We start from the raw sequence: 14,980 nt of genomic DNA on the forward strand, positions 1-14,980 counted from the left end.
TTTAGTAATTCATTCAAAATTAATAAATTTATCTATTTATTTAGTAATTAAGGGACGCTAGCCCTCTGTTACAACAAAGAAAAAAGGAGAATTTTAGGTATTAGACGGGCGTATGTGTACGCTCTTCGTAAAAGCGTGACCATTTTTACAGAGCGTAAAAGTAACGGAGGATAAACATTTAATTTTGTTCCTGGACTAATTTGAAATAAATGACTTAAAATTGATCAAATTAAAGATGGAGGTAATAATCAAAATTTAATATTATTTATTTCAGGAAATGCTATATGTATACGTTCTTCGTGGCGAAAGAGTTAAATAGTATCGAACAAAAATAAATACCTGCCTGCTCCATGTAAAATACCAAATTCTGTTATAACTTACAACTATTTATACAAAAATTCCATAATTTTGCAATTACGATTTACTGGTTTATTTTCTTTTCAAAGTAAATATGAAAAATTTTGGAGACGAGTAAACACTTTTTAATTAAAAATCAGTCGAAACTGTTCTTAAACGCGTGATAAAGATTTCAAAACACGAGAAAGAAAGCTCGTACGTGTAAAACTTATTGCTTCGCAAATTGCCGCTCTGCGTGACGCGAAATTCCGCAACATATTATCGGAGGTTCCGGTCGTTTCATCACGGAGAACCGCGCCTTAAGGCAGCTTAAATACCCGGCAGCTACTAATTATATTTGACTTTTTAAGTGACCCTCGCCCAACGTTATTATTTACTTTGCCCAATTTACGGATACGAGCGGCGTTAAAGCGTGGAAAACACGTCGGTCGCGATGTCTCGCGCCGGCACAACTTCCCCGCTGCTTCTTCACGCGGAGAATAATGGATAGGGAATTGACTCTCGATAAAACGGGATTTATCACGGCGTATTGAGTTTCGATGAAAAGCCGGGGGGACGGGGGATGAAGGATCGCCGCGCAAATGGGATAGCATAACTTCCGCGGGTAATCGAATTGATGTGTACACACTAATTAATATTGAGGAAATTGGCTGTCGCGCGTTCTGTGTAATTGAAATGATGAAATATTAAGACTGGAGTGATTAAAATGGGGCAAATTCTCCGTTCAAAAAATTGTCAATTAAAAGCGTGCTTTTTTACATGACGTAAATAATTAAAATTAGAATAATTGAAAAAATTTGCAAATTAAAAGTGTACTTTCCTGCATGCCATAAGTAATTAAAATGGTGCAAAACCTGATTGAAAAAATTTGTAAATTAGAAATGTGCTTTTTTACATGAAATAAAAAATTAAAATGGTGCAAATCCTCATTGAAGAAATCTGTAAATTAGAAGTTTACATGAAATAAAAAATTAAAATGGTGCAAATCTTCGTTGGAAAAATTTGTAAATTAAAAGTGTGCTTTTTCACATGAAATAAAAAATTGAAATGGTGCAAATTCTCGTTCAAAAATCTGTAAATTAGAAGTGTGCTTTTCTACATGACATAAATAATTACCTTTAAGTAGTATTACATTAATATCAAGAGTACATTTGATAGTCTCCTCTTTTACAAATTTCTACCACTAGAATTATTCAATTTTATTTAAAATATTTAACTAGTCTACTATACCACAATAACACAACTACAATATTACATGCAACAGTATAATCATTTAAATACAGTTTTTCTTTTTAATCATTTATAAGCGATTCTTGCGAAGAAGCGTGATTTTCTTCGGAAGCAAGATTCGGTATCACTATATGCAACTTCCGCCGTCCAGGAGGAGACCACATCGGCGTTCTTCCTTTAACTTCATTTTTCGATTCTTCGTCTGATATCAACAATTCCTTTGCACTGCCCAACGTACAAGATAAAAGATCCACAGTCGTCTGGTTACTATCTTGCTCCCTCGTGTTCTTCAACTTAGGCAACCGCCTTTGAAACATCTTATTCTCTTCCCTCTTGAAACTTTCACCATTTCGTTCTCCACTCAATTTATAATTTTTCACTATCATTCTCTCCCCCTCCTCGAAAGAATCTCGTTTCAAACGTGGCAATCTCCTCTTGACGGGACTCCATTTTTGTTCACCCTCGTGTTGCGATCTTCCTGGAAGATCCTCCTCGAAACTGTTGCTCTGCGCTCTCCCAGACAAATCCAACCACTGGAGAACCCTCTCGAACAACGGATTCCAAAACGTATCAGATGTTCCCTCCGCGTGTCTGCATTCTGTGATATTCAACTTGAAATCCGTCTCAGTCTCTGACGTTCTCCTCTCGTAAATGTCGTTCTTGAAAACTCGTTTGTCGATGAGGAGATCTTCTTTCACCGTGACTTTATGATTTTGCTGTTTCTTCTGAATTTTTCTATTGTCAACTAAGAAAGACTCCAACGTGCTGGTGTCAGAAGTACCGGTTAATAGTCTGGGACAAGGAGGTGCGGATAATTTACGATACATCGGGGAGAGTGTCTTAGTTTCGGAGAGATTGTTGTTAACTACCATCTGTAAATTCGTGAAACAACTGTTCAAACGATCCAGTCTAGATTCCAACTGTTGATACTCCGTCGAGTAACTTTTATTCCTCGGTGCACGAGATCGCCGACGAGATTTCGAATCGATAAATGGATCATCTGGCGATAAAATCGCGTGTCGAATACCGTCTACCCAGACAGTGCGAACGGATATCGGTCTCTCTGACGATGACCATATAGCTGGCATTGTTCTGTTGTTAATTGTTTAAACGGTGAAATTGACAAATACTTCGATTATCGATATATAAAGAAAATAGAGATATTAATGTTTTATATTTATAACATTTTAACAAAAATGACTTAACTCCTCATGTTCTATATTTGTATAATATTTTTTTATGTATAGAGAAATTTCTTTTTCCACAGGTAAATCTTGACTGTTTGCAATTTTTTTGTAGATACAACACCGTGTGTCGGAATTCTTGTTCGACTGAATTCCGATGTATTGACTCCCGACTGAACAGGAGGACAAACACAGGGTTCCCACTGTTCTCGCGACACGCGATCCAAACTACGATGACTGTGACCATAGCGCAGCTACGAACAGTTTATATAGGAAGGAAACCAGCATCGGAAGGGAGAGCCGAATGGAGGGGTTTGTGCGACCTCCGCACCCCATGCCTAACGATACGCCGCTATATAAATCAGGTAAAACTTCAGCAAATTGCACGCGCCACAGTCTCCTCCGAGTCGCGCCAGTAATTACTGAGCGTTGTCACATAAAACTTATAACTTATAGGCTTGTATATAAATCTTGGAATTGCCGGTGAATAGTACATACAAATAAACTTAATTAAAGTTTCGTTGAGAAATAATAATATTTCTCGAGTATATGGGAACTTTATTGTATTATATATAAAAGAATCAATTATGTTATTCACCATTTTTATCAGAATATTATAAAGTTCTGTTATGAATTTTAACTTTTTAATATTTTTTGATTTATTATTAAACAATGGAATGTTTGAAACTTTAAAAAACAAAAATAAACTTGATTTATCATTTAAATATACTTACTTCATAACTTGGAGGTGGAATATGCCTTGCTTGAAATCTAGATCTAAGGGGAGGATCCAATGGATGGCCAGGATACCTTGGTGATGGCATACCCAATGCAATAACTCTAAAGTCTTCACTGACTCTAACAAGCCTCCATGCATCTAATTCCTCCTGACTGTGTGTCTAGAAAGAAACAATAATAAGTTAAATTAATTTGTGTTACTAATAGTATCAAATTAATGCAGATGTATAAATATTAATACCTCGAGTAACTTATCATAACGTGCTGCTGGAATGAGAAATCTCCCATCTTCTAAATGCATTTCACGATTTTCTAATAAATTATTCAAAATGGGAAGCACATTTCTCTCAGCTTTCTCTACACCTTCAATAATGAGAACCCTCCCATTTGTTGCAGCCTTCACAGCACTTTGATCATGATAATAAGCAGTACCACTTTGTATTTCCCTTCGTTGTTTTAAGTCTGCTTCAGTTGTATCCCTTGAAAGTGCAATATATTCTACCTCACGGTCTGTGAGTTCCAGATATGAAAGAGCTAATTTTCTACGTCTGGTTCCAGGACCACCAATTAAAAAAATATCTTGAGATAAAACATCCTTTTGAAGCATCCATTTTAAATGCTTTAATGTAGATATATTTCCCTCTTGAGTAGATGTGTTTAATACTATGTCAATAAAAGTGATTGTTACATTACTTTTCCAAAAACAAAAGAAGTGATACAAAGCAAGTCTGTTTAACTTACAGTATTTTCTAGGCACATACTCAAATCTTTGTGGTACTTTCACTTGTTTTGAAACATCTCCAATGGCAACAACTGCATTATCTATAATAAAGACGTGATAATTAAATTTCCGAAATATTTTGCTGATAATATCAACATATAAGCTTTAGAAACAACGAATCTTCGTTTATTTTACCTGATTTGTAACGTAGGAACATTGAAAGGTTAGGATAAAATGCTTTAGGATTTATTAAAACTCTAGACGTAATTGACATGCGACGAAAGTTAGAGGAAATGTATGACATTATGCTATTTTAACAGAATTTTTATTACAAGTCATTAAAAACTACGTATTTCCTAAGAAATACATTAACATATTATGTACTTCCGTGAGACGGACTATTATGATTCATTGAAATAGACATCACTATGATCAATGTTCAATGTCATTTAAAATAAAAAGAAAGGTATTCTATAATATTACATTATCATTACATTTATTATTATAAAGTACATTTAAAGCAAAAAGGTAATTTAAATATTTTCGTACACTACTAATGTAAGGTTATACATACATTGCATTATATAAAATACGATTGATAAAATTACATCAATGAAAATAGTAAAAAGAAGTATTTAAAAAGTTCAATTTATTTATAGTTAAGTACATTTCAACTATCGTACAATTGTAATTTAAAAACTGTTTTATAAATAGCTTCACAAATTAAATCATTATATAGAAAATAAACAGTCTTTTTGTAGTTTTATTTCCAGAATGTTTTAAATACAAATAAACTTTGTACTTTATAACAAACATTTGTAAGCATTAATTTTTAAATAAAAAGCATTTATTGCATAAAATAGACATGCTATAAATTATTAAAATGATCATAGCAGTTGATACTTTAAAAGTCCTGATAAATTGTACCTATAATAATGGTAAAAATATTAGAAAGCACTTTATTCTTTTGCTTAAATTTATGTTATCAGTTTGCTTACAAATTGGTATTTTCCTTAAGTGCATATATTCTCTATAATAAATCATAACATTAAGTACTTTATGCACAATATAGAATGTAAATAAATTACTCAAGATTAATACAGTGTATCACATTTGTGAAAAGGTACAAAGATCTACTCTGATTCCTACATGTCATTTATTCTATACTACTTAGGCAGTAAACTGGAAATGTGAAGCAATCTCAGAAAACGAGCACCTTTGTAACAAACTAGATTTCATAATAAGCCATGGAGTTATATATTTGGTTATCTAACATTATTTGACGTTATTCAGCAATGTTGTGTAACATAATTTATGTAGCTAAATGTATTTGTACATTTTACAAATAAAAATGGTATATGCTTGATATTGGTTTCGAGCGATCGGAAGTATAAGAGACTCTTTTTTTTTATTTTTTAAACAAAGAAAAAGTTGATTGACTTGAGAAATTTTATTCATACTGAGTAGACATTTTAATGCAACTATGATTATCCTATAATCACCGGGAATTCGTTTCTTTTACCCTGTCTATTTCAAAAGCAACCTATTCAAATTTCGAGAAATTTATTTAGATACAGGAATATCGTTACATTTTAGCAACGAGTCACACATAGGAACCAAGAGAATGAAATATCTCTTATAGATTATACTTAATAAAATATTCTTCTTCCTTTCGAATTTAAAAACTCCTCTATAAAAAGAGAAAATAAATTTTACGTTAACATACGGGTATAAATACGATAGGGATATATTTTAATTCAGCAGAAAAATTTAGGAAATTACCTCTACAAAGTCGTCTGTTCTCCTAGCATTGGCAGGATAATAGTCAACAATTAAAGGGCGTGGTCTTTGACCAATTCCAGACGGCTGTTGTAAGCCACATGCTTGTTCTTCATTTGTAATTACATTGACTAAGGTACTCAGTACTTTTTCATCTAATTGTGACATAGCTTTGTTTGGTGTTTTCATACGTCTCAAGAATAAAGCATTCCATTTTTGTCTTAAATGTAAGAAAAATCGGGCAGTTTCTGGATCAAGCTTAAATACTACCCAATCATCGAGCTTAAAAATCGTTCCTTCATTACTTTCATCAACTTCAGAATCAGATTCACTTTCTGGTACAGCTGCAAATGAAAAATAACATTCCAATATTTAAATAAAATACATGACATATTAAGTAGCACTATAGCGCTTACATTCAGCCTCATAAATTACGTCTACAGATAATCTTGCTGGCCCACAGAACAAAGCCACTGTTAATGGATTAACTAAAGTAACCATTTTAACGTGACAGAATCGTCCTGTACGACTCATTTCTTCATAAAGTAACCAATCACAAGGTAAAGTTTCTACATTGGCTGCATATGTTTGAGTGGATATCATTCTTGCTGATTTAGGATAATCTCTTAAGGTTGATGATGGATGGAAAAATACTTTCACTTCTTTCCTACAAAATTAATCATCAAGTACATAAAAAAAAATTAATATTGCTCGAAAATTAGTTTAAAAATAAAAAAGCAACATACTGCGTTCTTAGTTGCAAGTGCTCTCTATCTACTCTTATTAGATTTGGATATAAACCAGCAGTCAAAGCAGCTTTCACTACAGCCCAGTTTTCAGAATTAGAATTCAAATCTCTAATATCTCCTGGTCCCCTTGCCCTAACAAACCCAGAAGCACGAAGTTGACCAAGAAGTTGAGTACGCATTCCAACTACCATCTCCATCACAGCAGCAGAAATAAAATTTTGTTCGCAAAACGCGCGTTCTTTACCGCTTGCACGTGCATTCTGCCAACCTTGGAAAGCACGTAAAACTACCATGTGATCAGAATACGTATTGGTAGCAAACCTCTTACGAGCCGCGGTTGCAGCTCTTTTCTGTGATGGTTGAAAAGGTAGAACAAAAGGGTCCCTGAAAGTTAGTTTTTCATACAATAATGTTTTCTTTGATATGATATAAATTTGATAAATTATTGGCTTCTACTCACTTGTATGCTAAACTGCATACAATAGTTAGGACTGGATCTAAACATTTCAAAACAACAGCATACAGTAACATTTTCCCAAGTCGTGGCTCAATTGGTAAATCAAGTAAATGACTTCCTAATTCAGTGAGATCTTCCCATGGGTCTAATGCATCGATCGTTTTTAATAATTGAACTGCATTTCTTGTTACTACATTAGATGGTGGTTCCAATGCTCGATCTAAGAATTCTGCGATAGGTGTATTTCCCGGAGCTAGATGTTTTGTGTACAAGCATAGTTCTTGTAGAGGTAATCTTAAAATTTCTGGAATTTGATAGGGTTGCATGCTATTGTATCGAATTGAGGAAAATAGACGATAACAAATGCCTTTTCTACATCTTCCTGCTCGACCTTTACGCTGTTTCGCACAAGCCTGAGAAATCCAACTGGATTTAAGTGTACACACTCCTGATATTGCATCAAATGATTTTTCTTTAACTTTTCCTGAATCAATAACATATACAACATCATCAATAGTAATACTTGTTTCAGCTATATTCGTTGAAAGAATAATTTTGCGCATTCCCACAGAACTTGGTTTAAATACTTTTTTTTGATCACATGTTTGCATGTTTGAGTGAAGCACATACAAAGTGTATCTTAAACCTTGATTCATTTCTTTTTCTTCATTATTTATCTTTTCCTTCATGGTTACAATATCGTCATATCCTGGCAAAAATATTAAAACGGAACCAGGAGGCATCTTTAAATGAATATGCAGAATTAATTGCATAAGGAGATCATAGTTGATTTTGTCATCATCAAATGTATGATGATATACATCCAATAAAAGTTTATCTTCTTCTGAGAGTGAAGCATCTTTGGCATGTGTTGCTGTGTCATCTTGTACTGTACAATCATAAGTTTTCATATATGCTTCTATTAATTCAGCACATTCAGTTTGATTCATATTCCTTGCCCAATCTAATGCAGTCCATTCATTACCAGCTCGTAAATTTAAATTTGCACCTAAATTTAGAAGCTGTTCTGTAGTATTTATACATCCTCTACCTGCAGCCACCATTAGCGGAGTTACAGATGTCGTGGAATGTTGATAGTCTACAGAAACATTCTCGGAAAGTATGAAGTATAAAAGTTGGGCGAAATTATCTTCACCTCCGCGTAACCATGCCTCAGAAATACTTTTATCCATTTCTTCTATTAGCCACGGTTCTAGTTTCACCTTTTCTGGAAGAGGTTCATTTTGTTGCACCAAAATTGGAGCTGGCAATACACATCTTTCACTTATAGTATTTGATCCTGATTTTTGTGGCTTATATTGAGTCCAATTTTCTAAAACTTTACGTTGATCTTTTTTATTCATAAATTCTTTTCTTTTTGAAAGCATTTCCTTTGTCATGTATCCAGTTATTTTTAAAACGTCTTCAAGAAAATATATATCGACATCAAACAATCTACCTAAAACATTTACAACTGCGCATTTGTTGAAATATTTTGCAAAAATGTTGACATCTAATGTGGCGCTCATAAGTATAAGTTTAAGAGTTTTATGCTTTTGCAATGCATCTTTTAGTGCTATTAAAAGAATGTCGCAAAATCTATCACGTTCGTGAACTTCATCTACAATAATATGTGTGACAGTACTTAAAGCAGAATCACCTGCCATAAGAGTTCTAAGTAATACACCATTTGTGCAGTATGTTAAAAGAGTTTTTGGAGCAACTCTACTCTCAAGCCTTATTTGATAACCAAACGTTTGACCAATTTTCTCATCTCTTTCAAATGCTACTCTTTCAGCTACAGAAACAGCTGACAGTCTTCTTGGTTGAGTACAAATAATTCTACAAGGTTGATGCCTTTGTTGACAGTGTTCAAGAATAAATTGAGGAACTTGGGTAGTTTTACCACTACCTGTTTCACCTCCTATTATGACTACTGAATTAGAATTTAAAGCATCAAGAATATTTTCTCTGCAGCTATAAACTGGAAGAGCTTTGCGGTAGTTTACTACATCAAAATTAGTTTTCAATTGTGGGACTTGTGCCACACTGTTATTTAATCGACCCATTGCTTTTGTATTGGTATTCACTGAAACTAGGAATGATAAATTAAAACCTTTGTATCAAAGTTTAAATTAAATCATGTATTTCAAATATATATCAGAAGATGTTGCAGTACCATCTGTGTTAAGAGGTCGTTCTCTTTCAATTGGTGGTAATAAATCCTGACATTCTTTATGATTTAATGGAAAAGTTTGTAGTAAGTTGTAAATACTTTGTCTGGATGCTTTTTGTAATTTTATTACAGCATCAGCTTGAACTATGGTTGATCCTTCTCTCTTGTACACAGTTAAAAAGCGATTTGTACCTTTACTGTTGGAGATAAACTTGTATTTATTTGATCTTATAATTAAATTAAAATGTATTACTTTTTGACTTACCCTCTACTTTTAGATTTTAACCCAAGTTCATATGCTAGTTTATGAATGTAGGCCCTTTCTTCTGCAGTGTACGAAGATGGAAATTCTAATTCCTTTTGGTCAGGACTTTCTAATAGTTTTTTCAGTGTTAAATTTACCGCAATTCTGGTGTCTTCCCCAATAAGGGGAGTTTTTTTATGGCGGTTTCGACGTGGCATTGTGTATATTTAATAAATATCACTGAAATACAGAATAAATATTTGATTTTTAACACCAATTCTTTTCTCAAACTTTTTTTTATATACCCAACAAAAAATTGAATATACTATATATGATAAAATGCAAAACATGAATTTAAAATTTACACTACATTATTATTTTGTTTTTATTTCGAATATTTGTTTGAAACAAAATCTAATCAATTTCACAAGATTTCAAAAGTAATGAATCACTCGTATTTTGGACAGAGTTCGATTTTGATAAAGTTAATACATTGTATACACTTGTGAATTCAACAGTTAAAACATGACAAAAAAAATTGCCCATTTATTTCATACTAAATCAATCACATGTATAGTCATTTAAATACTTTTTTCCATAAGTAACTTAAAGTATTCGAGAAAGATGCGAACGTTTTTATAAATGCAAATTTTGTTTAAACTCACGTAATTACAACGATAACCTTGTAAAAGTACATGAATCGTTCTAAGATGCTATATATTAATGGCTAATAATAAACTGTTATATATGGCTAATAATAATTATTATGGCTAATAATAAACTAATAATAAATGTTGTAACATTTGCAAATGTTTCAGAAAATTATTTTTAATAAAAATACACCACATCTGAACGACAACTGTAATAAACACAGACGAATAATATTTACGTCCTTTTCGATTATTAACTCCCTCTACTTGAACGAAAAGAACTATCTAAAATAATTTCTATCGATACAAACAACATTCTACTAGCTCTGCAGTCGAGTGACGTTTCGTAGTTACCAATACGAGCAAAATATCAACAAAGTTGTTCGCGCCAAACGACAGAGCGCGTTAATATCGTTTTTCACGAGAGATCCGCAAAACAGTGAAAGCAGGCACACGGCCAAATGCTGTTCCAGTAAACAATATGGCCGGTTTAGTTTGGTGCGCGGGTTATGTCGTCTCCATCGTGTTTTCCGAGTGTTTATTGTGCTACATCGAGGATTAGTGATTTTCGGTAAGTGTATATTTTATAAACAATACATCATCTTACGTAAAGAAATCGAATGAACACAATTTATGGCAAAGGACTTTGTACATGATGATTGACGATTACGAGTGTGCCTTTCCGTCAATTACTGTCTGACTGTGTTTGAAGATATCGGTGAAATCTTAACAAAGATGTTCGGTTCGTTTCTGCTAGCTCCACTTAAGTACTCGCTTATTGTATACGTTTCTAAACATGGGAAAGTATTCAACGACAAATAAAATACGAATTTTCGAAAACTTCAACACGAACACGAGCGACGGTTGAGATTTAAAGTTCCGCGACACAGACAATGTACCCGGAGTTTTCTTTCACCTTCGTATGTGAATAATATTAAACAGGCCAACCTTTCGCCGATCTCTTACGTTATTCGCGAACTTGGCCGAAGTTCCAGTTTCCGATTGGCACTCTTCCTATAAGTCTAACGATAAAGATTAAACTTCGTGACAACGTAAGCGAAGCAACAGGTTTTTTGCTGAGAAACTGCCGATGACCTGCCGTTTTAGCACTCACCGGTGCACTTGACGTCACTGATGTAATTGTTGCACACGCTTCTCGTTAACTCGTTTACGCACATCTGGAAAGTTAAATGAAACTTTCATGGAAAATGTAATTACAGCACGAAACATTTAATCGCAGAGAAACGAAATCTCGAGCGAACAATTAAACTGTACTAGACTTCACTTACTATCAACCGGTGTGCAACAGTTAAAGTGATTCTCTTGCGTATAATTACTTCTTAATACGCTAAACGTTAATTATCATGCGTTAATAATAAAGCGATATGTTATTTTTTTCATACGATGAGAAGTCAGTGAATTCTTCGAGAGTTTTATCTTTAATGCGGAACATTAATACATGATTTAAATGCGAATCAGGTTGTTGTTGTTTTCTTTTTTTTTTTTTTTTTCAACTAATTATCGTACCGAGTATTGTGTGATTTATCACTGTACAATTGGATTGTGCAGAAAATAGTAAATGATTTTATAACGAGAACTTCGTTATATCTGAAAGCATGGAACATCTCTAAAATTACACGCGCTTAAATGTTTAATAACGAACTAGCAGGAAAAGAATTCCTGTATCGTCGGTAAAGATGTATAACGATTAGATCTAAATTAACTGATACGAAATGATATAAAACGTCTAATATGTGTATAAAGTAAAGTCATTAGTCTTGAAATACTTTTTTATTATCAATTACACGGTACAGTTCTGATTACCATTATATCAATTTGTAAATCAGGATATGGAAACGTATTTAAAGATACGACAGCACAACAATGATCACAATGACCCTGTGATGTCAATAACGAAGAATGTAATCAAACTGTGCGTAAGTCTCTCGTGTGTCGTTTGCTCGTGTGTACCAGACGTTGTCTCAATCAGGGTCTAAATTTAAGGTTCGTTGAAAGTCACAGTAAGTAAATTACACAAGATATTTGTTCACGTGCATGTCAATAGAGCGCAAGTTATAAACAGGCAGGAACGATAATCATAATTAGAGTTACAAAATATTAAACGTCGTTCTTGTTTATCATCGCTACAACGCTTGCGGCTTCTAACCTCTTAAAATTCGCAATATTGCACGTGACTGTCTACAATTTGTGCGATTACATAACCGCCGTGAATGGAAGAAAACTATCAAACCGTGTAGAATATTACAAAACGTGTAATACATGATTCGTATTCGTGTAAATTACATTTACAATACGCATAATGCGTATTACATTACCCGCGTTTACGGTACGAAACGTGCATCGAAACGCCGCGATCTACATACTCGCAACGTATCGAAAACAACATTCGATGTTATTTTGTTTGCCCGCTGTTCACTTTTCTCGCTCAGTTCACGATAAACAGAATCTTTTCCATTGCATCACTATTCTTATTTCGAACGTAGTCGAAATTTGTCCGTAAATTGGTGCTTTGTTTTTTCCCCGCGCCTCGTATGTTTAATTCATCCAAAAACCGCCAGAGGGAGGAACCGCCACCCAGTGAGAAAGAACGAAACAAGAAGCGAGAAGCGAAATAGAGCGAAACAGAAAAAAGAACAACATATAACGACAGACTAGTGGGGAGAGTAGAGAGAAGAGAAAGAGAAAGAAGACGTTTGAAGCTTTTTTTTTTTTAAGGAAAGTTCGCACGTTTGTTAGTCGTATTCGCGAGAGTCCGCGTTCATTGTCGTTCATTCAGGAATTACGTAAGTTAACATCGCATCTGCTCGTTACGCTTGTCTACCAGTTAATGCTCGGGCAAACGCTAAAGATTCCCATTGATTGAGGCCTGAAAAGGTGGCGCGGCAAACTGCTCGGCCGACCAACAACCGTCGTCGGTTAAGTAAACGTCGGATCAAACAAACTGATAAATACGCGAATGGACGATCCAATTCGCCGTGGTGCGCGCGCGTGCACGTCTAATTGACCACCTATATGCTATCTTTCGCGTCGCTTCGTCCATGGTGGCCGCGCCTCATTGTGATTCAGTTGATTCGCGATTGATTGATCGATGAAGAACAGAATGAATATGTATCTAGTTCTTTTTTTTTTTTTCTTTCTACCGTTTCAATGTCGACAACAAATCGATCCGGTTTGGTATTGAATAGGTAATTTGAATTGTATCTCTGCCGGGGTAATAATTCGATCGAAAACGTGTTTCTTGCTCGGCTTTTTAATTGCCTCGAAATTAACCGTTCACGAGACTTAATTAACCTTGCCGCTTCGTTTAGTCTTGTTTGGTCGGGACTGATTTTCATTTACTCTCGTAGACTTGCAAGTTTGTTTATAAACATTGTGTTTTTGCTGTTATTGACGCATAGAGGGAAAATATTTTATTATTACAGTAGTAAAATTACTTTTACTGGAGATTTTAGTTAAAATCTTTCGAAATATCGTTATTCGTATTAAATGAAAGGTTATGTTTGAATTCGCCGTAGAATAATTTCATAATTCACGAAGTATATACGTATTACGAAATATATACGGTCGAGCGAGGCTTTTTCAAATTTACAAGTAACAGTGCATTGCACTTTACCATCGAACACAGATCACGTAGAACTTCTTCTCATCGAATACACTTAATTTTACTTAACATTCCACCTGCACCGTATGCAAATATACGTATAGACAAATATGCGTGGACATGTAATCACGGTAAATTAACGTTATTCGTATCAGTCCATCATACAAATGAAACTCGCTTAAAAATTCACACGTCTCGGAACTTCATAATTAAACGAGAGAATGGCTCTTCGAATTATCATCAGATAAATCCAACTTAACGTATCGAAGACTGAATAAATTTTGCAAATTCTATTGTGATCCTTCTTAAAAGTAACTTTTTCTCTTCTAACAAATACAATACCCAATTATCTCATTCTGAATGCGTTACCAGCAACAATAATGGTCAAGTTTACAAACATTTCACGCAACACGTGTTACTATTGTAAAAACTCGCGAGCAATTTTCCTATAATGTTTATACTTCGAAAAAACAACACGTTTCGTCTCGCGTTTGGAATTTCAGCATTCCCATTCTCCCGGGGTACACTCGAAGCTGATCCTTTCTCCTACGAAGTTCGCGTCGATCGACCTTGGATTCGGTAACGTCACGTGCGTTTTCACTTGTTCCAACGTACACAGTATGTTCCCGCGTTATGTAAATCTCGTCATATTTCTCGATGCTTCGTAGGACTTACGGCTATTACCTTTACATTTCTCCTGAGTCATGCGCGTGTTCAGTGTGTCCTACTCCCGTACATTCTTCGTCTATCATCATCTGTAACGTTACTAACGATAAAACAGTCTCAATATGGATCGTCATCTATGTCAAGCATCCAGGAGCAGAATCTTCGGAATATTCATTTTGAAATACCTACGCGTTTAATTCTCATCTTTTGCTACATTCAATTCACCGCTATCAAGATTAGAAACAAAAGTAGCACGTAATAAAATTTTATCGAATATATTATAGGTTATGTGCCATGTGCGCCATCGATGATCTACGATGCATATCAAAGGCAAATTTTTATTAATCAAAGAAACTTGTCCTTCCATTCAATTCTCGTGCAAGAGGAGTTTAATGGAAAAATAAAGA

The 14,980-nt window shown here is 34.3% G+C and overlaps 2 protein-coding genes across 2 annotated transcripts in view; both read right to left on the reverse strand.

Annotated features, from left to right (window-relative positions):
- Nucleotides 1–4,534, reverse strand: part of LOC108578737 (von Willebrand factor A domain-containing protein 8) — a 13,884-nt gene extending 9,350 nt beyond the window's left edge. Inside the window, exons 1-4 of the mRNA XM_017942114.1 lie at nt 4,426–4,534; nt 4,251–4,331; nt 3,751–4,172; nt 3,506–3,670 (exon numbers count right to left, since the gene is read on the reverse strand). Coding sequence (XP_017797603.1) covers nt 3,506–3,670; nt 3,751–4,172; nt 4,251–4,331; nt 4,426–4,534 — 777 coding nt within the window. The remainder of the gene's footprint in view (nt 1–3,505; nt 3,671–3,750; nt 4,173–4,250; nt 4,332–4,425) is intronic.
- A 1,223-nt stretch (nt 4,535–5,757) lies between these two features.
- Nucleotides 5,758–10,376, reverse strand: LOC108578755 (probable ATP-dependent RNA helicase YTHDC2). The gene is made up of 8 exons (XM_017942142.1): nt 10,301–10,376; nt 9,657–9,875; nt 9,395–9,588; nt 7,219–9,310; nt 6,756–7,142; nt 6,426–6,676; nt 6,013–6,353; nt 5,758–5,920 (listed from the first exon to the last, which is right to left on the reverse strand). Exons 2-8 carry the CDS (start codon nt 9,851–9,853, stop codon nt 5,909–5,911), a joined length of 3,474 nt encoding a protein of 1,157 aa, XP_017797631.1. The 5' UTR covers nt 9,854–9,875; nt 10,301–10,376; the 3' UTR covers nt 5,758–5,908.
- Between the last annotated feature and the right edge of the window lie 4,604 nt (nt 10,377–14,980).

Source organism: Habropoda laboriosa, unplaced genomic scaffold (assembly GCF_001263275.1).
Source record: "Habropoda laboriosa isolate 0110345459 unplaced genomic scaffold, ASM126327v1 scaffold28, whole genome shotgun sequence".
In the NCBI taxonomy this organism is placed as follows: domain Eukaryota; kingdom Metazoa; phylum Arthropoda; class Insecta; order Hymenoptera; family Apidae; genus Habropoda; species Habropoda laboriosa.

Coding starts and splice junctions, on each gene's coding strand:
- LOC108578755 (XM_017942142.1), bottom strand. CDS start 9,853: ATGCCACGTCGAAACCGCCATAAAAAAACTCCCCTTATTGGGGAAGAC. Junction 9,311..9,394: donor ACGACCTCTTAACACAGATG/GTACTGCAACAT, acceptor TATCATTCCTAG/TTTCAGTGAATACCAATACA. Junction 6,354..6,425: donor CGTAATTTATGAGGCTGAAT/GTAAGCGCTATA, acceptor TTTCATTTGCAG/CTGTACCAGAAAGTGAATCT.